The sequence below is a fragment of the Pagrus pagrus genome (assembly GCF_965226575.1).
Source record: "Pagrus pagrus genome assembly, chromosome: 5".
Taxonomy (NCBI): Eukaryota; Metazoa; Chordata; class Actinopteri; order Spariformes; family Sparidae; genus Pagrus; species Pagrus pagrus.
Genome location: NC_140189.1, coordinates 27,650,978 through 27,673,627, shown reverse-complemented (window position 1 = coordinate 27,673,627; position 22,650 = coordinate 27,650,978). Strand labels below are relative to the sequence as shown.

General features: G+C 41.4%; 1 protein-coding gene across 2 annotated transcripts; it reads right to left on the bottom strand.

Annotated features, from left to right (window-relative positions):
• Positions 1 to 2,538: 2,538 nt before the first annotated feature.
• Positions 2,539 to 21,863, bottom strand: lnx2b (ligand of numb-protein X 2b). Of its 2 annotated transcripts, none has more exons than XM_084353690.1 (10): positions 21,483 to 21,863; positions 15,132 to 15,719; positions 12,499 to 12,692; positions 9,579 to 9,778; positions 7,713 to 8,135; positions 6,726 to 6,857; positions 5,636 to 5,810; positions 4,833 to 5,076; positions 4,568 to 4,726; positions 2,539 to 4,479 (listed from the first exon to the last, which is right to left on the bottom strand). In XM_084353690.1, exons 2-10 carry the CDS (start codon positions 15,530 to 15,532, stop codon positions 4,344 to 4,346), a joined length of 2,064 nt encoding a protein of 687 aa, XP_084209816.1. In that variant the 5' UTR covers positions 15,533 to 15,719; positions 21,483 to 21,863; the 3' UTR covers positions 2,539 to 4,343. The 2 variants fall into 2 exon arrangements, with proteins under 2 accessions (XP_084209816.1, XP_084209817.1); XM_084353691.1 differs by lacking the exon at positions 21,483 to 21,863 and adding an exon at positions 16,856 to 16,943.
• Positions 21,864 to 22,650: the final 787 nt, after the last annotated feature.

Genomic DNA, 22,650 nt, shown 5'->3' with positions numbered 1-22,650 from the left:
TTCACTTCAGTGTGGCTGCTTTTATGGTCCTTTGTTTTTTTGTTTTCACATTCACAGTCTGTCCCTGTTTAGACAGAAGGGTTCAGGAACCTTTTACGGCTCCAAGTCGCTGCCACCACCACCACCCAATTTAGTTAATGTGGAAAATAACTATTATCGGCTCGAAAGTTTATACTGTAAGAAGCCTCAAGGTTCAGCTCAGCAGTTTATTACTTAAATTATTTTACACTTTCATCTAAAAGAAGAAAAAAAACTACCTATATCTGAAAAAATATCATTTTTTTCTTTTTCAAGAAACTTGTGAACACAAAGTCACTCTGAGAGCTGCCTTGCAAAATTTGTTTAATGGAGATCCCAAAGAAATTCATTTGATTTGTAAGATTAGTTGTGAAATAAAGATTTATTTAAACTAACATTTGTATACAGCAAATAAAATGCATTTGACTTGAATGGAAATAAATCATACATCGTGTTCTCCCACTGGTCATCACGAAGCAGTCTACTGTACTGTACTGATAATGTAACAGAGTATTTGTGCTGTTATTGTGTTAACAATGTGGTATTGCTATACTTTTACATCTGAACGCAGGACTAACTTGTAATGGGGTATTTGCACCTTATGGTCTTGGCAGGGGTGGAGGTAACTAATTACATCTACTGAAATTACTGGAATTAACTCTTAAGGGTACTACTAACTACATTTTTTCCAAGTCTGTAATTTTACTTGTACTTAGTTACTTTTACAATCATAATTAAGAGTACTGAGTATAATTCATCTCTAAACCTTTCATCTGCATTTTTGTAGTACCAGTAGTTTTACTTGTAATTGAGTAATATTTCAGTAACTGTACTCTTATCACCACTGTGTATTTGTATCTTACTTTGTTAAAGGATCTGACGACTCCTTCCACCAATGACACCTCACACTGTTCGTGACATTATGTTGAGTGTTTGTGTGCATCTGAAGCAAGTCGTACTGGTCCTGCTGCACAAACACAAATGTGTCTGTGCGTCACTCCACATGTGTGTCTTTGTTTGCACATGCACATGTTCTCAAACTTGAAAGGTGCACTCTGAACAAACAATGTCTTATTTAATCAAGAAGTGTACTTATGTTCAAACTTTCTAAAAAACATGTTTGGTCATCTTTAAATGTTGCACGTAAATATCATAGCTGCTGAGAAAAAGATTTCATTTATTACAAAAAAACATTTTATAATTCTAGAGAGGCTGAAATCATTCATTTCAACCCAAACATAAACAGGGAACCTGGGTTATTTTTTAATTCAGTACAGTTTCTGTCCACTAGGGGTCAGACTGAGCCATGAACAGACTGTACAGTTTGTTGGACATTTCTGACTCAGGGTAGAGTATTTAAATCATCTGCACTCATGCTGTAGTTCACTGAGATGAATGTGGAACAACCACAAAAAACCCTCAGACCTCCCTGAACATTATGAGGTGAGAACCACTAGCAGCTTATGAGTAATATCCAGTAACATATACAGTATATTCATGTTAACAAACAAGTTGCAGTGATTTAAAAAAAAAAAAAACATTTTCCTGAAACTTAGTTTAGTTCAGTATTTTTTTTAACTAAAACAAGAAAAGTTATTAAGTAAAATAAGGCAGAGAAATTCTCACCTCAGACAATAATTGGAAAAAACATCTGTATCTATACATTAAAAATAGCAATGCAAATTAAAATATCAATAAACATACATGACCTCTACATGCCTTATCATATTGTCAGTTATGATCAGTAGTGGAAAGAGTACTGAAAATGTGTACAAGTACAGTTACGTTAATGAAACAGTACTCAATTACAAGTAAAACTACTGGTATTAAAATAATACTAAAGTAAAAGTACAAAAATTCTTATTAAACTACTCAGTATTAGTTAATCGTGGACGTTTAATGCATTATAAGTAGCAGACAATCGATTAGTTTTCTCTCAGTACTCAATTGTGATCTTAAAATAGATTACATGGTGTAATGTGTACTTAAGGACGAGTAAAATGACAGACTTGGTAAAAGTACCCAAAAATAATTACTTAATTACAGTAATTTGAGTAGTTGTCATTAGTCACTTCCACCCCTGGTTATGATTAACTGCTGACTGAAGAAAGCATCGCAGTGTTAAAAACACTTAAAAGACTGGTCAGTGTCATTTCATGTACTAATCTTATTTTTATACAGAATGCAGAAATAAATAACGCCAGAAAAGAGACGATAGACGATAATAATGGTAATTATCTTTTTGACACCAAAGCACTTGACTCTTATTCTGTTTGTAGAAAATGACAACGAATCAGCTACTTGTTATAACTTCATACTCAAATACTGTCGTTCAGACGTAGAGTACATTGGTAGGAAAAGGTTATTAATATGTCTAGTTTTATGAAAATTAACTTGAGTGTGTATTAGATAAATGTGTGAATCCTCTTTGCTTTAAACTCCTTCACTTTTGTCTCTCGTCTTTGCCAAGCTGATTAACGTCCCTAAAAGTAGAGCAGTTAGAAGCCATTATAAAACACGTGACTTGTTATGATTTTATTGAACATAATGAAACAGTGGACAGGCTAATATGCACACTACCTACTGTTTATATATACTGTCTGTGTTACTCAATAAGTCTCGTATCAGAAAAGACACAAGGAAGGCCACCTGGAATGTGTTGACACAACAAAATTAAACGAGGTAACACAAAAGTGTCTGAACAAGGCCATTAAACTTTTCCTATAAACTGTGTATAATGAGAGGAGAAACATGTGGTACAGTGGCAATTTAAGGCAGGTTTACATTCTGGTTTGTCCTTCAATGTCCACACGCTCGTCAAAGTCATTCAGTATGAGCCACTATATCATTTAAAACAAATAAATACAGAGCACAAATCAATGCAAATGTGTCAATCATTAAATCAGACTGCTGAATGTGTTATCTATAACATTAACAACACTTTTCATTAAAACAGATAAATGTGTCCAAGTTTATTTCCTGTTGGAAACCTCGACCCCGAGCGGTTTCCTCCCAACGTAACTGATTAAACGGTCCACGCAGGTTTCCTGTTAAGTTGAGGAGTGTGTCAGATTTTATTGATTACCTTCATGGCTTTGAAAGGACTTCACCTCAGATGTTTCAGATTCTTTAGGCCACTTTAAATTGAACCAAAGGTGACTTTTTAAACAACCTTCCTGTCTTTTTATAAACACGATGTAGCCGTTAATTTTATTCTTTAAAGGGTAAGTTCACCTTAAAATGAAAATTGAGTCATTATCTACCTATCTTATGTGGATGGAAAGTTTCATAGTGTACAAAACATTTCTTGATCTTCACAGCAAAACAGCATCGCAGCGTTCTCCTGAACAACTGAAGTAGATGGGACGTGCACCCTGTATAAAGTGCTGAGCTTGATCAGTGTCAAGGGTGTAAATAACGTCTTTTCAAATCAGTTTGTGAGCTTGGAGCTTCTGGAGACTTGGATTACACCAGACGAGCTGTATGGAGCCATTATATGATTTTTGTTCAATTATTTTCTACGTTTTAAAACTTATAACTACTTCAGTTGTTTAGGAAAATGCTGCAACGCTCTTTTGCCGTGAAACTCCAGAAATGTTTTGTGGCTGGCGTGTTTTTGTATTTGTTTTTTGGCATGACGGTGAGAAGATAATAACTGAATTTTCATTTTTGGGTGAACTTCTACAATGTTACTTTGTTGCATGTTTTGAAAGTGCAATGTAAATAAAGTTGATTCAATCACACTGGTGGGACAAAAAGTGCAGGACAGGATGATCTTTCTGTCTTTGGCGTCTATAATTCTTAAATCACAGCTGTGTAGATGTATTTAAAGCGCTACATTACGTCTTTGAATGCCGTTTATGTGAATCACTTGAATCAAGTCATGGCTACAAAATGATAACATTATTCAACAGGAAAGCAAAAGTACTTTTAAGTATTCACAAAAGGATCAAAATTATGTTACAAACACCGATTCTCCTTCCAGTTTGCCCTACAGATATAATTCACTGATTGTCATCATTTTTGCACCCTGATTAAACCCATTTTGTGCAATCATCTGCCCTTTCAGTGTGAGAGGGAAACTAACAGCTACCTGCTGAGGCTCTGCCTGGGAAAGTCATTTACATTGTGCACATGATGGCTCTTAAGTACACAAGAGTCCTGTGTTACATAACCAATCGAAGGGTGGAACAAGAACGTAACCAAACAATGAGTTACATATGGAGCGGACGGAGAGTCAAGAATGCAGCAGAACAGGGCACCGATCTGTGTGTGCATGTGAACAACTAAGAGGGTGATGGTGTGGTAAGTAAAAGTGTGTTGTGCTACACGAGACTCCCGGGCCAGGACACCACAGTCAGCGTGACTTTATTCTTCTGCAGTTTGAGCATGGGGATGAGTGACGAGTTGTTCATCCCCACGGTTGTGGCTCCGTTCACCGCCACGATCTCATCACCACACCTGCAGAGAACCGCAGATCATTAACACGGGAGTCTGAGTGATGACAGGATACAGGAGCTGATTACATCACATGGGGGGTGAAACTTACTTGAGGCGTCCGTCAAAGTGAGCAGGCGTACCAGGCACAATGGTTTTGATGAAGAAAGGCTGCTGGCCGTGGCTCTCCTCATAGCCCCCGACGATACTGAAGCCCCAGCTCTCGTTGTTGGTCTTCTGCAGGACGATGTCCCGGCACCAGTGCATGTGACTGAAACAACAAAAGGGCAGAGTCAGAGTGCGTCTTCCACATGAAAATACACAGAATACACTTGAAGTAGAGGAACAGTTTTCAGGTGGGAATGAACTGGCTCTACCTCGGTAACCCCAGCCAACGAGTCCACAGCGGCGTCCAGTTGAGGGTGTCGTCTCGTAGCTCCTCTAAGGGGTCCAGGTCGTCCTTGTTGGCAGCCTCAATGTCCTCCTCGGAGTCCTCAGAGAGAGTCTGGATGACACGGAGCACCACCTGGGACTGAGCTGTCTGAGCCTTCAGCACAGAGACGGCCTCGCTGTAGGTCAGCTGGGTCAGATCGACACCGTTGATGCTCAGCAGGACGTCACCTGAAGAAACACAGATGATGTTGTGGACATTGACAGTTAAGATGAGCTCTGCGGTCAACATGAGAAACAATTTTTCATTTTCTTACTCGGGTGAACTTTATTTTCTGTCAATTAAACCAGATGGATTCATTTTAATAGACGATTTGCATCTCCGTTAGTGTTTCAAGATGTCTGTCAATCTGTCAACAGTGTAACATCTGTACATTATGAAAAACATTTCAATCTTTTCTTCTTCACCCTTTTTAGGATCAAAAAACAACAAAACTGCAGCCAAAAACTGATGAGATGCGAGAGAGACAGCCGGCTGACCACATAAGTATTTAACTGTCGAGATGTGTCTGACAAAATCAAAAGAATTACGATTAATGACGACAGCCGTGCTGAATAATCGGCCACATCACTGTGTAGAATTCATGATCACAGAAGAAGTTGGAGACGACAGACGGTTGCTTTCTCTAACTTTTTTTGGGGATTGTGTACGGTTGGTGGGTAGTTGCAGCACTGGCCACAAAAATAACACCTCAAAGAAAGTCACAGATGACTAGGTGCTGCCTTATACCTCTTTTGATGGTGCCATCTCGGTGCAGACAGCCGACAGGCTGCACACTCGTGATGTAAACGGGCAGGCGGCTGCGACAGTCCCTCCCCCCAGCGATGGTGATGCCCAGTGAGAGCCGAGGCTCCTTCTTGAGGCTCACAGTCTTCTCCTGGCTGGAAAACCCACCTGGAGGATCCTGTATGAACGAGGAGACAAATCAAACCAAGCAATACCTAAAATATTGATCAACATCACCAAAATAATTTTTAAAACAGTGCTGGCCTTGTTCACTAATTTCAATCACTGTTTTTTCTTATTCTTATTCTTACATGAAGTCTGTGCTTCCACTTAGCTTCAGCCTCTCCAGGACGCTTTGACTCAATTGACTCCTCTTACAAAACCACTCGTAGAAACAAATGTGAAACATTTGAGAAGGAGCTGAGAGGTAAGAGTAGAGGGAACGTGTGAGGATCAACACTAAGCTCTCGTAGTGGAAAAGATGTGTGGAAAATGACAACTTCAGCCATCCTCCTTGTTTCCCTCTGGAGTCTGTAAACCATGAGAAGGGAAGTTTAGGGGGAGGTGGGGGTTCTTCCTCCCCCCAGCAGGGAACCCATCCCCCCCAGCAAGACGAAAAGGCTCGACTCTGCAGGCGAAAGCTAACTGTTACCAGCTTTGATCCTCTGCCACGCAAAGAAACAGCCAAAAAACAACAAGACAGTGGCCCCGTAGCAGCAGAGTGAGCAGCACCCCGGGCCTTTTGATCAGGACAGAGGGAGGCCCCGGAGAAGGGCTTTCATCTCCGCTCACCGACGCAGGTGTCTGCTCTCAAAGCTTCTCACCCCCAACTGGGGGGTTGCTATTCTTTGCAGTGACAGTGTATGGTACAACTGAGTGTCACTGACAAAGGAGCGATCGTCACAATTACACTGAGTAAACAGAAACATGTAAAGTTTGTAAGATACTGCGACCGACACTGAGGTTAATGATGTAACAGGAAGCTAAGATTCCAGCAGCCAACAGCTGGCAAGAGCCCAAACAGATGTGGATATAAAATACTCTATTTAAAAGTAATTTCAATGTTAGTCTGTGAGGAAATGATCAGTTTTACCTTCATGAAGGTGGACCGACGCTTGAAGTACTGCGGCTCAGGCCTCCTGGCTCTCCCCTCTCTGCTGCTTCCTCCTTCCTCCTGAGTCTCTGCAGGTCTCATCACCACGAAGTTCACACGCACCTCGCTCCCCTGGTAGTTAAACATGTTTTGTGCCATAATTATTGAGTTTTCAGATTGATTTGCTACAGTCTATCACATGTGACACACTTTTTCCTTCATTGTTTCACCCTGGGGTCTATGGCAGTTTTGGCCCATCTATCATTTTTCAGCCATGACATTTTGTATTGATATTCATGGTCCCTAGAGGATATATTTTGTGAATTTTAGAGATCCCTTGACCTTTGCCTTTGTGGCCACTATCAGGCCAAATAGATCTAATTTATGGGCATATCATCATTGCCAGATTGCTATCAGATTTGCCAGGTAAATTCATGCCCTTGAGGGAGAGCTTTTCGGTTGTGCATGAGCCAAATTGGTGTCCAGACTTCTAAGACTCTATCGTCATGATCCTGTTTGCTCTTATTAGTCTCATTGTGCAGTGTAATGAATGCTGCAACTGCTAAGCCACAAGGCACAATGCTTTCAGGCTTGTTTTGTTAATGTTGCATCACTGTAAAGTGATTGAAAGCAGTGGCTGTTGTGAAAATCTTCCTTGTGGAAACTGATGGCTGAACACCAGCCTTTTTATGAGTGAACAACATTAGTCATAATATCCTGTTCATGTTTGCATTGATTTTTTAAAAAATTGGTTCATTTGTGTATACTTTTTGGCAAACATCCTCCAAAATCTGCCTGTAATTCCATAAATGTGTCAACACAGATGAGTTTGAACTAGTTCATGCTAAAAATGACAGAACATTAACTTAATTAAGTTCAACATACAGAAATGATCTCAAACCAAGAGCAGAAATCAATCTCGAGTGTATCTCATTTGTAGTTAACAGGTTAAAATGTACAAAATTCTATCTCTACTCTTGAATATACCTGTATGATCTGGGCAGCGCTCTCAGGTGTACCATGCCTCAGGTCGTGTCCATTGATGGCCAACACCTTGTCATTGTTCCTCAGTTTTCCGTCTTTGGCTGCCAAACCACCAGACAGCAAGTCCAGGATGAAAACGCCACTCTCGTCCGACTTGCGGATGAGTTTGATGCCAAGCGGTTCGCTGCGCTGACTCTTCATTAACGTCACCTGCAGGACCGTGCCAGGGTTGTGATTGGAGGTAGTGTTGCCATGGGGACTGTGAGAGGGCTGCGGGGCGGTGGAAGAGGAAGGGTGATGATCAGACCGTGGATCCCTCGTTTTGAAACCTTTCTCCTGCATGACGGTGAGCTTGAGGAGGGAGGGCATCCGTAGCACTGCCATGGCCCGGGCGTGGGGGACTGATGCCAAACTGACGTCATTCACCTGGAAACACAACACCAGGGAGAGGAGAAACAACAGGGTCAGTGGTGGATCAGCCTGACGGAAACATGGCAGTACACGCTGTACATGTATACCGCAACTATTAAAAGTTATGAGGAGAGACAGATCAACTTATAACCTTACTTTTCCTGCACTATAATTGTACATATCTGACTTTCCTTTCCTTTATCCTGTATTACAATGATCAGATCCATAATATGTGCCTCTATGAGACCCTGTCAAAAATGATAATTGCTTTAAAAAAAAAAAAAAATCAATGCATCAATTCGAGGGGAAGAGAAAGATTGAGTTTCAAGAGCTTAATGATGCAATCTTCTCTCGTCTTCACCGTATCTCTTTACATCCACCAGCTTTCCCACAAGAGCCAAAAACAGCAGCTAATATTTCACATCCTGAAGGCGGCTTGTTGCCCGGCGGGGTTTTGTTTTCATTTCTAGGTTTGGGATTTGTTAGCTTTAGAAGATTTTGGAGGACACACTGAAGCAGAGGTGCCAGCGTCAAGGCTGAAATAGTCTCTGAGATCGGTTTACAGCCGTACCACGTTCCAGGAGAACCGGAGGGTAGAAATCCAAGGAGGAGGACATTGTTGGAAGAGGGGAAACCACAACTTATTAAAATCTCAAAGTGATTCATATTCTGCAGGCCAACTTGTCCTCTGTGGGTAACACAACCGTTACCGCAAATAAAACATGAAACCAAGCTCAAAATTATTTCATACATTCTTATAGCATTTATGAGTATCGACACTGACCTCTAATACTTAGAAAATAAAATGTTAAAATGCTGTAGTGGCACTAAAGATGCAACAATTAGTCAATTAATCGCTAAGTTGCTTACTGGAAAACTGCAACTGTTTAAAAAATTTATTATTTTCAATAAAAGTAATTTTTTTCAAACATTTGATGACTCCAGGAGGATTTGGGGGTTTGAACTGCTGCTCAGACAAAACAAGACATGTAATAACGCCATAATATTGTAATGTTATGCAGTTTAAACTGTTTTCTGATGTTTTATAGACCAAAAGATTAATCCATTAGTTGAGAAAATAAACAGCAGATTAACCCATAATGGAAATAGACATTAGATGCACATTAGTGTTTCATAATAAATCAAAAACAACATTTTAGCACACCCTCTCAAACAGATGTCAGTCCGTGACAGCAGCCAGGTGCATTTGTTTCCACTGACTCGTCGTGTTTGGCTCGGCTGTCCTGTCCACGCCTTGTTGCCATGGAGCTAAAACTTGTTTATCTTGAAAATCTACGTTCCCGCTTCAAAGCACTTTGTTTACGCTACCACAAAAACACAGTGACAAAGTGTTGATGCAAAAACATGTTGAACTGTGTCACGCTTTGCCACCACGATCCCTTCTGAATTCCCATACTGAAGAAGAGGTGAATACTTAATACTACGTCCCTCTCTCACCTCTAAGATGTGGTCCCCTGGGGCCAGTCTGCCATCACGAGCTGCCAGCGAGTCCCTGACAATCTCCTGGATGACTATGTTCCCCAGCGGTGTGTCTTTGCCCCCCACGATGCGGAGGCCCAGCTCCTCCTCCGGCTCCTCTCTGAACAGCTCCACCACGTTGGCCTCGGCCACCAGACTGGACCGCAGGGGGGTGTTGTCTGGAGAGAGGAGGAAGAGAGAACAAGGTGGGATAAATATGACTGCATCGCCTGTTTATGAAACAAATCCAGCCACAAGAATCGATCAACTGCCCTGAACTTACTGGGGTCAGGGTTCTTACAAGAATGAGGAAATTGACGCATGCCTCCTATTTTCCTAGCCTCACTGCGCTGGTTACCTTGTTTTTAAATCACTGATCGACCCTGCCCCTTCTGATATTAATGACCTTTTCACCTCTTACACTCCTGCTACCTCAGCTCCCTTTAAAAATCTTTTAAAAACTAGAGTATTTTCTTGTTTATGCCCTTATTCATATATTTATTCTCAGGATTTTCTTTTATCTATATTTATATTCCCCCTGGCAGCATTTAATGCTGTAACTGCGCTGTGTGTTTTCCATTTTTATGTCCGTGCGGCACTTTGTAAACTTGTTTTTGAAAAGTGCTATGTCAATAAAGCTTATTATTACTATCATTATCATTGTAAAATATAATAACTAACTAACTAATAACTATAATACAGTTTCAATATAAATGACCTAGCCGTCATTCCGATCAGAGGTTATGACAGTTTATCTGGGAATGCAACAACGTCAAACCACACAGGTTTTAACAGATCCCAGGTTAGCTCAGTTTACAGACCAACTTCCTGGTTCAAATTTGTCCAAACATGGTATTACATGCACACAGTGTTATTATGTAGTGAGGGATCATTGTATTTCACGTGTCACTTTTACTCTCGCCAGCCAAATAAAGTGGTTTTGAATCATTTGCCTGGACCATCTGCACCATCTGATTTCTTTGTAGTGACGTCACCAGACATGTCCCAGATCTGACCAATTACTGAAGGTCGACTATGCAGGACTTTCCTAAAAAACAATGTGTAGACTCATAAAAATAATCCCTATCGGTTATCACCTTGACCCAAGAGTATTTTGGAGTATTTTGCCTGTATTTTCGTATTATTTTGCAATGTTTGGGACATTTTCAGACGTCAGCGACTTGGAGAAAGACAGCTGATGATCTTTCCCAGGTCGTCAAATATTGACACTTGTTTGGGTGGCTCACCAACCCAAAAGCATCGGTTATTGATGACCTGTAAATGACACTTAACAACCACCTATCTTACTCCAGAATCCCATACTGTACCTGGTGTGTTTACAGACAACAACAGACAAATCCTGCATAGGAAGCCGTTAAGTATGTGAACGACAGCTAGAACGATGAAAATACGGCCCATGTTGGAACTACCTGTAATTATCCTTTAAAACAGCACCATTTACAGCATACCACTGAGTGATTATTATGCAATAAGTGAAAAGGGTCTCTTAATTATATCTGTCACAGTACAGTACACTAAGTAAAAGGAATACGCTGACATTTTCTGATGCGTTGTTTGTGATAAGAGATAAACTGAGCATATCTTGTACCAGTCTCCTGACTGAAAGCACAGAGATAGATGCTGATCTTCTCCTCAAAGCTCAAAGAAAAACAGCAAGAAAACAAAATCTGGAGACAACCTTTACAGAGGCAGCTTTTGTTTTGACGTTTGTTTTAACAGCACACAGTTCACAGTAAAATAGATGAGAAACAAGGTGGAACTTGTGATAAACTGCACAAGAACAGTATCTCAGCTTTAAGATTAATCTGTACAAGTATTTACATGCTACAGAAAACTCCAAAGCATTTCTATCCTTCTGTCTGACCTGGATGAGTCAACATGCTGACTTTTAAAAACATTATTACAACAATTAATAAATATAAAACTTAACTGTACATTTAAAAGTGTAAGTTAATTATCTTTCGCTTCGTTCTGTACAGATTGTAAGAGCATAAAACAGTCATTTGATTAAAATAGCGATTAAATGACAACAATGCAAACTTCTCTGTAGACACTGATTACCAGTTGGAAACTATGTCTAATGGACTTTGGTCTTTGGTGGTGGTTTGTAGGGTGCTTTTAGGGTTTTCCCCCGGCATGACACTGTCTGGTTAAAACATCTGTGAGCCGGTGCAAGTTCCTACAACTTGGCTGATGATTCACCTGCGACAGACTCAAAGCCTCAAGGCTAAAAACATCAGCGATTCCCGTCTGTGTGTTTTGACAACCACCCCCACCGAAGGGGACGGGAAAGAGGATTTAGGTTTTCTGCAATCATACCCAGACTGTTTCCGTTCAGGCTAGAAGCTTCTATAAATATTATTCAGTGTCCCCAGAGACGTGATAAGATAACCGGGAAGCATATCAGCCAATCCTGTTGTTGCACTGATGTGAGCGGAGATTTAAGACAGTTTCAACTGGTTTGGTGCGTCTCTATAGTGTTACCAAGAAAAATTATTCAAACCTTAGAGATCAAACTTGTATTTGTTCAAGTGCTGTTGGCATGGGAGTTATGTCGCGACGTCGCATTACTTATGTGGGAGGTATGTCGGAGGGAAGCAGAGATCGTCTGTGAGTGATAAAAGAAAAACTAAAAAAAACAACAGTATTTTCTTTAAACGGAAATCTCGGGACACATGGCAGATTTTATTAACATGCTGAGAAGCACGTACTTCCTTCCGAAGTCAACAAACCTTTTCTTTAATTTGATTTGACAGGACTTTGTCACTGACAACAAGCATTACCAAAACCGATTGTTGTGTTTGTGTCTATGTGGGTAGAAAGAAAAGAAAGCTGTTGTATCTCATTTATTTTAAGTGTGATAAAAATGACTCCATACCATCCTCACTCTCTTCATAGGCAGGATTAATCAGTCCAGGCTCAGGCTGATCTCTGGTGGGATTTCGGGACAGAGTCGCTGAATGTTTAGCGTCACCAGACAACTCCCCGTCACTCTTACGTCCCTTTAGCTCGTTCCACGAGGGCCTCTTCCTTTTCTCTGCTTCCTCCCTCAGTCTTCTAAAAACAGGACATCTGAGGAGAGACAGGAACATGGAGGAACTGTGGCTGATGACTGAGCAGAGGTTTAACTCTTTTAGAAACACTTTATGGTAAAATGGAAAGGGATGTTCTTAAATGTCAGGAATGGATGAACACATAAATGCAGACAAGAGGAGACAAAAAGAAAAAATGTGAATATATACACAGTATTCAGTAGAGGAGCACTATGCAGATGAATAGACAGTTTTACTGCATTGCAGGGTGTCTGGTGAGACAGGTTGAGTCTGATTAAGTCAGTCGGAGTGCTGGGACTGCTGCTTGTTCCTCATGCCTGAACTTTGTCTCCACACTGTTTGCACAGAGAGGCTGCAGCAGAGCAATCTGCCACCCACAGCTGACTGCGTCACGGCTGGCCACCAGGATGATAAGCACCACACTGGCCATGTGAACAACACGACTGCTGACCTGCAGCTTGCCTCCAGCTCAATAATTACTAGTTTGTGTGTTCATAGAGGAACTGAGCAAAGAGGAATAAATAGCACAGTTTCAAAGAGGGAAAAACACAGTCTGAAATAGGGCATGAAGAGGAGAAACAAACAATTTTGATTACAGTTATTTTACATTCTTGAGGAGACAGAATTCTTTAGTCATGACTTAAAACAGTGAACTTCAGGTGCCGTCAGGTGGATGTTGTTAGACTAAGCCCAACAATGGTGGCTGTTTCCCCATGCGTTCAGTCTTTGTGCTAAGCTAACCCACTTCTGGCTGTAGCTTCATATTTGACAGACAAATATGAGAATGATATCAACCTCCTTATCTAACTCTTAAACAGAAAGCACACTGCCAGAAATATCAAACTATTCCTTTTGTGGGGTTTGTTTTTTAGTGGATAGTAGGAAGCCTAAGATCAAAACCTAAGAGCACCAGAGACAATCTCTGGTGGATCTCGGTGTGTTTAAACTGCAGGGACCAGTGTCCAAATCAAGGGACAGGGACATTATTTTACCTCCCATACAGTCCCTGTTTGGGGGGTAGTAAAACTTTAGGGGTGGGCCTTGCAGTGCTGAACTTTTCTAAATGTTTAATTACGACTTTTGCCTGATTTGCGTTAGGGCTATCAGATTTTCACTACACGATTATCGTGCCCAAACAAATTCATGATGACGATATTATTGTGATATCTAGGAGGTGGTGGTGGAAAGAGTCTGTAACTGTAACCATGACTGTGTAAAAAAATAAGTGTACAGAAAGAACAATTACACTCACTAAATAGTGAAAAAGCAAGCAGATAAATTCATAAAGACGGACAAGGCTTAACATCTTTGTGGGATAATTCACATGACATTATCATGTGTATTATCAACAGGATTGCAATATTTCATTTTAAAATATCAGAATTATTGTGAATACCTCAATATTGAAACACCCCTGATTTGCATGGAGTAAAAAGTCATTAAACACTGAAAGAAATTTGTAAGCGTCATATTTTCTCTGTACAAGGTTCTCTTGTTATGAACACATATCCTATGCTCTCTTCCTATTAATATGCCAACCGTCTTGTACTATAATATATTACTCACTGTGATGTACAACCCTTCAGATGTACTCTCCCTGATGTTCCTTATACACCTTTGTCTCTATTTGAATCCATGCCTCGAATCCCTGCTAAAAGCCCCCCCCCCACTGTCTCATGACAAAACTTCAGTCTACTGATGTCATGTCTCCCCATTTCTTACATCATCCATGTGTTGCCTTTGTATTGTGTGTGAAACAGTCTGTTGTGTGTTGTTTGTTTCTCCAGCTGCAGCATAATAAACAAGAATGTTCTGCTCGAGGCAAGGTCAGCCTCAGCCTCTTTGATTTGACTTTTCTACAGCAGACTAGAGGTGACTGAAGGGTCAAAAAGATGTTTATGCAAAAACAAATGTGCAGGATTACATTACATATACAAAACGGCTGCTCGTGATGTTGTGAATAGGGATACGCAGATTATAATATTCTGGGCTGATGTTCAAAATAACAATTCAGCCGATACCGATAATGATTTTTTTGGTGTTTTTTTTCCTTTTGTGTCATTCAAACAAAGAATTCTTCATTTTAAACAAAAAAACGCAACGTTTTAAAGCCATTAAACCCTTCATGATGATATCCTTGAAAGAGCATGGCAGGGATGTCATGAGGCAGTAGCTCAGGAACGTGTCAGGGCAAAATTGATGTGACAGACAGATAAACATCAGCCTCTGCCATCAGTTAATATTATCTTATTTACTGATTTTCTGATAGCAGTGAAACAAGGCGAACATTGGCTGATATATCGGTGCATCCCTTTAGGTAAACACTGAACAACCCTTAGTATTTGATAAAGACAGTGAACATATTTTTTAAACACACACTGTGGCCAATAATTTTAGCCAGGTAAAGGTCAAACAATATCCCCTGAACCTGCTGTCTGCATACAATCCTCATTCTTACCTGTTGTGCAGGTGAGGCTGCAGTTCACAGCGCTGCATCTGCAGCTGACACTCTGTATTGTGGGGGCACATCACTGTCAGCTTGTCCAGCAAGTTCCTGACCAGCAGGCTGGAGGGACGGCACTGGTGCAGCTGCAGCCGCTGGCGGTCCACGGGGCAGAAGTCCTGCTCTTTCAAGAAGTTACTCAGACAGTGAAAGCAATATGTGTGGCCACAAGGGGTGTCCATAGGTCTGATGAGGGGCTGCAGACAGATGTGGCAAACCAGTTCATCGTCCACATCGTCCTGGTACTCGTACAGGTGGCTTTCCAGGCCATCGTGCTGCTGGCCGCACTCCTTACAGACCCGCGCCCACGACAGACCCGGAGTGCTGCCGGCAGCTTTGGTTTCTGTTGTAGCCATCAGCTGACTGAAATCAGTCCAAACTTGTTTGCCTCTGGGGAAAATGTGCGTCCTCTTATCTCCTTAAAAACCTTGTTTGATAGACTTCATGAGTCTGTGTCTGCGTGTCCAAAGCTAAAATCCATTCCGACAGCGAAACAATGATCCAGAGTCAAAAATGTTATCTCCATGTCTTCATCTTGATTTTCTGTTGAGAGAGAAACACAGTTAAGCTCCACTGCAGAAGTTGGACTATTTCTACTCATACCGACCAGCTCCACAGGAAATGACAAATCCACAGAGCAGCAGCAATATGGCACCGAGCTGCAGCTGCTTCCTCTCAGCTAGTTTCCTGAGGGACAAAAGGAATTCTCATCTCAGCTAAAAAGTCGCCGTGCTCCACTCTCAAAGGGCTAAACTCTGTGAAATGAGGCAAGAGAAAACCAGACTAGAGTCAAACCCCTGCTAATGGCAAGGAACAAAGGCATGGCGCTACACGAGAGTAAGAATTTTGAATGAACTGGGCAGAAATACAACCCCCATCACCAATGACCCCTTGCACCCAATCGGCAGTGGTCTCCATCCCTTTGTGCAGCTCCTAATCTCCTTTAATTCCTTCTCATAAGGGGACTGCTGATGAGGAATGCATTCCTCTGAGAAACTTTTGGCCACACCAAATATATTTAATAACCTCACATATAATTACACCAAATACATACAGTTAAACTTAATACAATTTTCACTGGCTATGAAACAGCTCAATTTAATTCTGAAGGCTCGATACGACCCACATAAGCGAGAAGATCGGCTATTTCTCACCAGGCTGGATTCCAACTTATCTAGATTTCATAAATCATAAAATGAAAACCGATTTTTAATGGCAAAGCGCTGCGAACAAATTGAGTTTCACAGTCTGAGGAAAGAAGCTGCTCCATAGTCTGGTGGTAGAGAATGGCACTAGAACAAACTTTATTTAATTTCAACCTTGTCATCTCGTGTCTAAAGTGGAATCAACAATAAAAGTAGCTTGTAGTGGCTTTATATAGCTTAGATAAATTGCATCCAATAAAACATCTGTAATGTTTTATTGGATATTTTTACTGTCTGCTCATTATGTTAAGGTGCAAAAAGTGCCATTAGGTTGAAGTAATTTCTTTTGTACAATATAAGAAAGTAGTTTTGCAACGAACACCTTCAAAAGACATCTATTTATCGTATCTGTCTGAGGGACTGAAGTAGCCCAGAAGTGTACAAAACATCACCTAAAAACACGAAGGAACAAAGAAAAATTGTTCTCTTGCACACGGAAAAGACAAAAATAAGCCACCACAATGAACTCATTACCTCCGGTTCCCTTCCCTGTGTAAACCCCAGTCAAGATTTCGGCCACAAAAAGACTTCTTTATCTTCAGAGTTACTGCCTTGGAGCGACTCACCCGAGATGATATCTCTGTTGTCAAGCGCCCAGTAGCGACTGCACGCAAACGAGACTCTAGCCTAGCAGCTGCCTGAAGCCTGAATGAAACCAGAGCCCTGCCTCTCCAGCAGCACACCGTCAGAATAATGTCTGGTGTGTGTGTGTGTGTTTGTGTGGGCACATATTTGTGTGTATGGGAATGGATGTGTATGAGGTCTGACTGCACCGGTGTGAGGAATGCAGAGGGGAATTGGTGTAACTAGGCAGAGTGAGCGTAAAGCAGAAGTGTTCCTTCAGCATCTGTCATTGCTCGTGAATGTGTGTGTGTGTGGATGTGTGTGTGTGTGTGTGTTTGGGGGGTTGGGGACTCAGACTGCTGATGTTGCACAACTGCAGGTAAAGTACTCTCAGTGGCTGAATGACTGCAAACACACAGGAGCGATTACAAATATGTGTGCGCACACACGCCTCTCCACATAAGTGCACACCGGCTGAGGTCACGCAGGCCTTCTTTCTCCCTTTGTCTTCACTTTGTACAAGTGATACCTCGTCCTGTAATGGATAGGGGGTCATGGATCCTGTAGCACACAGAGGGAGGTGCAGTAGAAACCAGGCTGTGCTCCATTTATTTGGAAAATCACATAACCCGGAGCAAGAATGTGAAACAACACATAAACATACAATGTACTTACATTAAATACAATGTGCTGCCCTACTGCGAAAGGTACAGTCAGTTTACTTATCAAGAAAGCATTCATTCCTATCAAGGTGTATTATTTGCTTTGTGATTAAGCGACAACGTTAACTAGCCGGGAGACACAGCTGGCTAAAGAGAGTTGAGAGAGGATGCAGCATGTCTTCAGTAGAGCTGTGGTTAACTTACCAGGAAGACATGCAGTGGCCATGTAAACCCTCCTGATTACTGTGACTGAAGGTGGCCGTTGGCTCTGTAACGATCCATCACTCCACACTAACACCACTGACGCAGCAGTATATCTCCATGTTTCTCAAGGATGCAGGCAGCAATACATCAATAAAGGGACTCGTCTTTCTCGGGATCCTCCGTGTGAAGTGGAGACTTGTCAAAATGCAAAAGCATAATGTTAAAAAAGTGAAGGGCAGAAACAATTAGTAGATTGACTGATTAGTCAATTAATCAATTAGTCGACAGCTTTTTAAAATGTGAGCTTTGCTGCTCGACTGAAGCTAACTTAGGGTTTCAGACTGTTGGTCAGACATCTTAAGGCTGATTTATGGTTTCACAGAGGCTCTAAACAGAGCCTACACCATAATCTATGCAAGAGGCCTACACTGATGTGAGCATTTGGTGGACAGTACGAGTGTCTGCAGGGAGTTTGGATGCAGGACTTCGTTTAGGTAAGGCAGTGTTTGCCATTGCGCTGCTGGTGAAGGTGCAGCCTGTACTTCACACATCCAGCCTGTCCACTCTCTCTAGCCCAGAGACACTCCAGCAGCGGAAAAGTATTATAACCGAAAAAGAGCAACAGCTGGCCAGTCAGGAGAGATTGCAACAGCCGAAGAGGTTGTTTTGTTTACTGGGGAAACAACATGTCTCAATCTCCTGTATTAGCACCACGGCTTAGCACCAGAGGAGAAGCTGGTACGATGCCAGCCAGTAGCGATGCTACCAAGTGGAACAATCACAGTCGTTGCAGTCTGCGTCGCTGCGATGTGCAGTTACATTACTGGGGAGGAGCACATCAGCCGTCACTGCGCCGCTGTGCAGTCAATAGGATATATACAATAAATCAATATAATTATCATGAAAGGCCTACTAATTAGTCAAACAAAATAAAGTGATAATAAAACACCACAAGTAATCGAGCACCACAAGACAGTTTTGAAATCGATGGGGTGAAATATGTTTCCACAGGTTCAGAGCCAACCAAAGCATCAGTACAACTAGCCTTAGTGAGGGAACGCCTTATCCAAACCAAATGCCTTGTAATCATGTGACAGTCTAAGCTTTGGAGGGAAATGTCTGTGGCCCTCCGGTGTCCTCCGGTCTCCCAGAGGATTACCCGTGTTGGCGTTCCTTCAAAGCTGAGCCGAATCACTCGCTTTCATGGTTGATATGAATGAGTCACATGTGCCGACACACCCTCGTTGAACACAGGTGAGGCACGTTAGATTAACGATGTCTACATGAGAGCTCATGAGACAGGATGTGTGTCATGTCTACCTCTATGAACAATAAAAAAACGTGACACATACGTAAATACAGTATAGAAAATGGAAAATTAATCGAATTACTACAGAAGTGAATGATTCTTAATCATCCGTGTCTCAGTATGACATAATCAGGTGCTAAGCTCTAACGTGTCTGAGATTACACTTTTATGGCTGCACCAATTGCACAACACCTATCATTAGAGCTACAAGAATATTTCCTGTGATCAGTGCCTGTCTCAAATCTAGAGCACTGTTTCCTTTGTAATCGAAATAAAACGGCATCTATTTTGGGCGCTGTTTGAATATTATGTAACTGCTATAGCAACAACATGCAAAGTCTTCTGCTTTGATTACAATGACCAATATTTGCATTTCATATCCACGCCAAACAAACCATCTGAGGGACATTTAACCTGTCATTCTCCGAAGTGTTTCCACTCCAACCTCTCCCCACGTTGTACATTCATACACGCGAACCAGCTGGATTCTCAGCCTCACTGCAGAGACGCACACGTGGTGTGGTACCAGTGTCTCGCCTACAAATCACACACTGAGGTTAAGCTAGTATTCGCAGGGCCTCTGAGCCGCCCACTGTACAACAGCCTTACCACACATACCAAACAAACACCACCCACGGCCTTCACTTATCATCAGCCGAGGATGATGACAGCATGATTGGCAGAAGGTGACAGTTTCATAAACAAAAGATTTCTAATTTCCTACAGAGGAAGTCACTCACTGAATCAACCAGTTAAAGCACAAATGAGCGGTAATACTCAGCTGATGAGTGATTTTACTCAAAATAGATATGTGTAGTTGGGATCACAATTGTAACTTCACTGATTATTTGTCAACTATTTTGATAACTGATTAATCAGCTTGAGTAACTTTTCAAGGAAAAAAAACAAGTCAAACATCTCTGAGTCAAGCTCCTTAAATGTGGATGTTTTCTGGTTTCTTTACTCTCTGTAACAGCAAAATGGATATTTTTGTGTTTGTAGGCAAAACAAGACATTTGGGGACTTTTCACCGTTTTCTGATATCTTCCAGATCAAACAACGCACCGATGAACTGAGAACATGATCCGACTGTATGGCTGGGACGATAAAAGATTTTCATCAGGGATCATGATACAAAAAACACTCACAATAAGTCGATCACTGACGTACCGTCCTATATTAGGTCCCTGATTTGTTTTGTGTCACCTGAGCCCGTCATCGGCGGAAGGCATGGCTTGTACAAAAACAGGTTAAATCAGGTGTAATTACTACAGATTCCCAACTAAGAACGACAGGGAGATGAGGTTACCACCACGCGTTTATCCTCTTCATGATTTGTGTTTACTTATTTTAGATTCTTTGATTGTTTCACGAAAAAGAAAAAGCTGGGTGTCCTATCTGCGATGCAATAAAAACACTTAAAGGTTAGGTGAGGTTCAAGTGATTCCAGTATGTTTTAGTGCAATTTTAATAGTTTTAAAGGATATTTTTGATGATTATCGGGATAATATCGTGAATCCCAATTATGTTAGACAGGGTAATCATGACATGAAATTTTCATATCCATCTCATGCACACCTGACAGCGAAAATCCTTGTTAGTTGCAGCCCTAAATGATGGCATTTCTCATAAGTTATAACAATATTGATGAAGTGCTGATGCATGTTAAGTTGTTACCTGTCATGAAAAGGCAGCTCCTACAGATACTGTTGGGTAGTAATGCATTATATGTATCAACTAATCATATATTTTAACTGTATAACTGTAGTGGAGCAAAAAAAAAAGTATAGTATTTCCCCCTCAAGTGTGAAATACTCAAGTTAAATATAAACACACAACTGTACCCATATGTACACGTGCTTAGTGTCTTTCCAACACACACACAGGTAGAAATCACAGGTGAACAAGCCGCTCAGTGACAGTCAGAGGGACATTTTGTAATCACTCTCCTGCCTGGATGTGTGTTGTTGTCACTGGGACCATAAATAACTCACTGCCCCTCTTCCCTGTCAGCTCATGGCTGTCGGTTTGCCCCTAATCACCACAACAACGTGACAGATCCAGATGACAGAGGAGGTAATAAAAAGTTAGCCTTCATAGTTTTCAGTCACATCGACGGTACCGCGGTGAACACAGCAGCTCGCCACCACGACATGGCTTCACCTTCACAAACCTGCTGACAACAGCGCTAACTGCTACACACCTTGAGGACGGAAACTCACTTTTTTCCCCTCTAAAACACACACATTTCACTATTAAACACAGGCTGTGCGCCCACTTAAAAGTCTGGGACAGCTTTGTTTGAGGGTTATTAACGCGAAAGAGGAGATTTGGCTCAAGTCGAGACCGAAACTCGTCTTACCTGTGTGAAGGTTGTTTTCCGGAAGCAGCTAACGTGCGGGGGCTAGCTAAAACAAAGACACCAGTGTGAAGTCTGAAGGTAACGACTTTTTAAAACAAACGGCACAAAACACCGGACAGCACACACCACACACCGCCGAGGGTTTCCTCCTGTTTCTCTTCTCTTTCTTTCTTTCTTTCTTTTTTTTTTTTTACCGCATTGCTGTCGCTGAATTAGCACAGCCCTCCGTCCCAGGTGTGGTTCAACCTACAGGCGGAGGCTGGGCGACTTTCCCAGTTTCGAGCAAACACACTTGAGCCAAGAGACGTTCAAGCTGCACAGTCAGGAAGGAGGAGAAGGAGAAGAAGAAGAAGAAGTCCAGGCAGGTGTGCACAGACACAACACCGGTCTGCTCCTGTGGCTCGTGCAGCTGCAGTGTTACCTTTACCTCCCCTCTCTCCCTGTCTGACTGCAAGACTGCAATTAAATAACCATTATTATTATTAAAGGTGCACTATGCAGGTTCTGGAGAAGACAAGGGAAAGATGTCCGAACAGACTTTATTTGAGCAGGAAGACTTTATAAGTTAGGATGACTGATTTAAGATTTTTTGATTGTTTTTTTTCTGTCTGTGATGCGACAAAAAAATATGTGTTCCCACACAAATGTAGCGTTAAAGTGACGTCAGTACGTTTAAAGCCATTTTTAGTTTTTATTTTAAAGGTGCACTATGTAGAAATTTTAATCTGTAGAGAAATATTGACTGATTTTATGTCTAATGAGATGCTCTTTGTTTTCACAACTGAATAAACAAACTGACATTAAAGGGGCACTGTGTCATTTTGGACAAGAAATTCAAACTCAGAATTTTAATATGTACAATATTAATGAGGTAATACAAACTCAGAAATATGTATTTTTTCCATAACTGAATAAACAAGCTGTTCTCAAAGGAAAATTAGGTCCCCAAAACACTGCTAGAAAGGTGGCAGGGTCCGCCACATATAAACAAAGTATAACAGTATGAAATTGAGTTGTACTTTAAGGTCAGTTTTATTTATTCAGTCATGAAAAAAAAGAGTTTGTTTATTTCATTAAGCATAAAAAGAAATGTGTTTATATGTGGTGGACCCTGCCACCTTTCTAGCTTCAAACAGTGTTCTGGGGACCTTATTTTCCTTTGAGAACA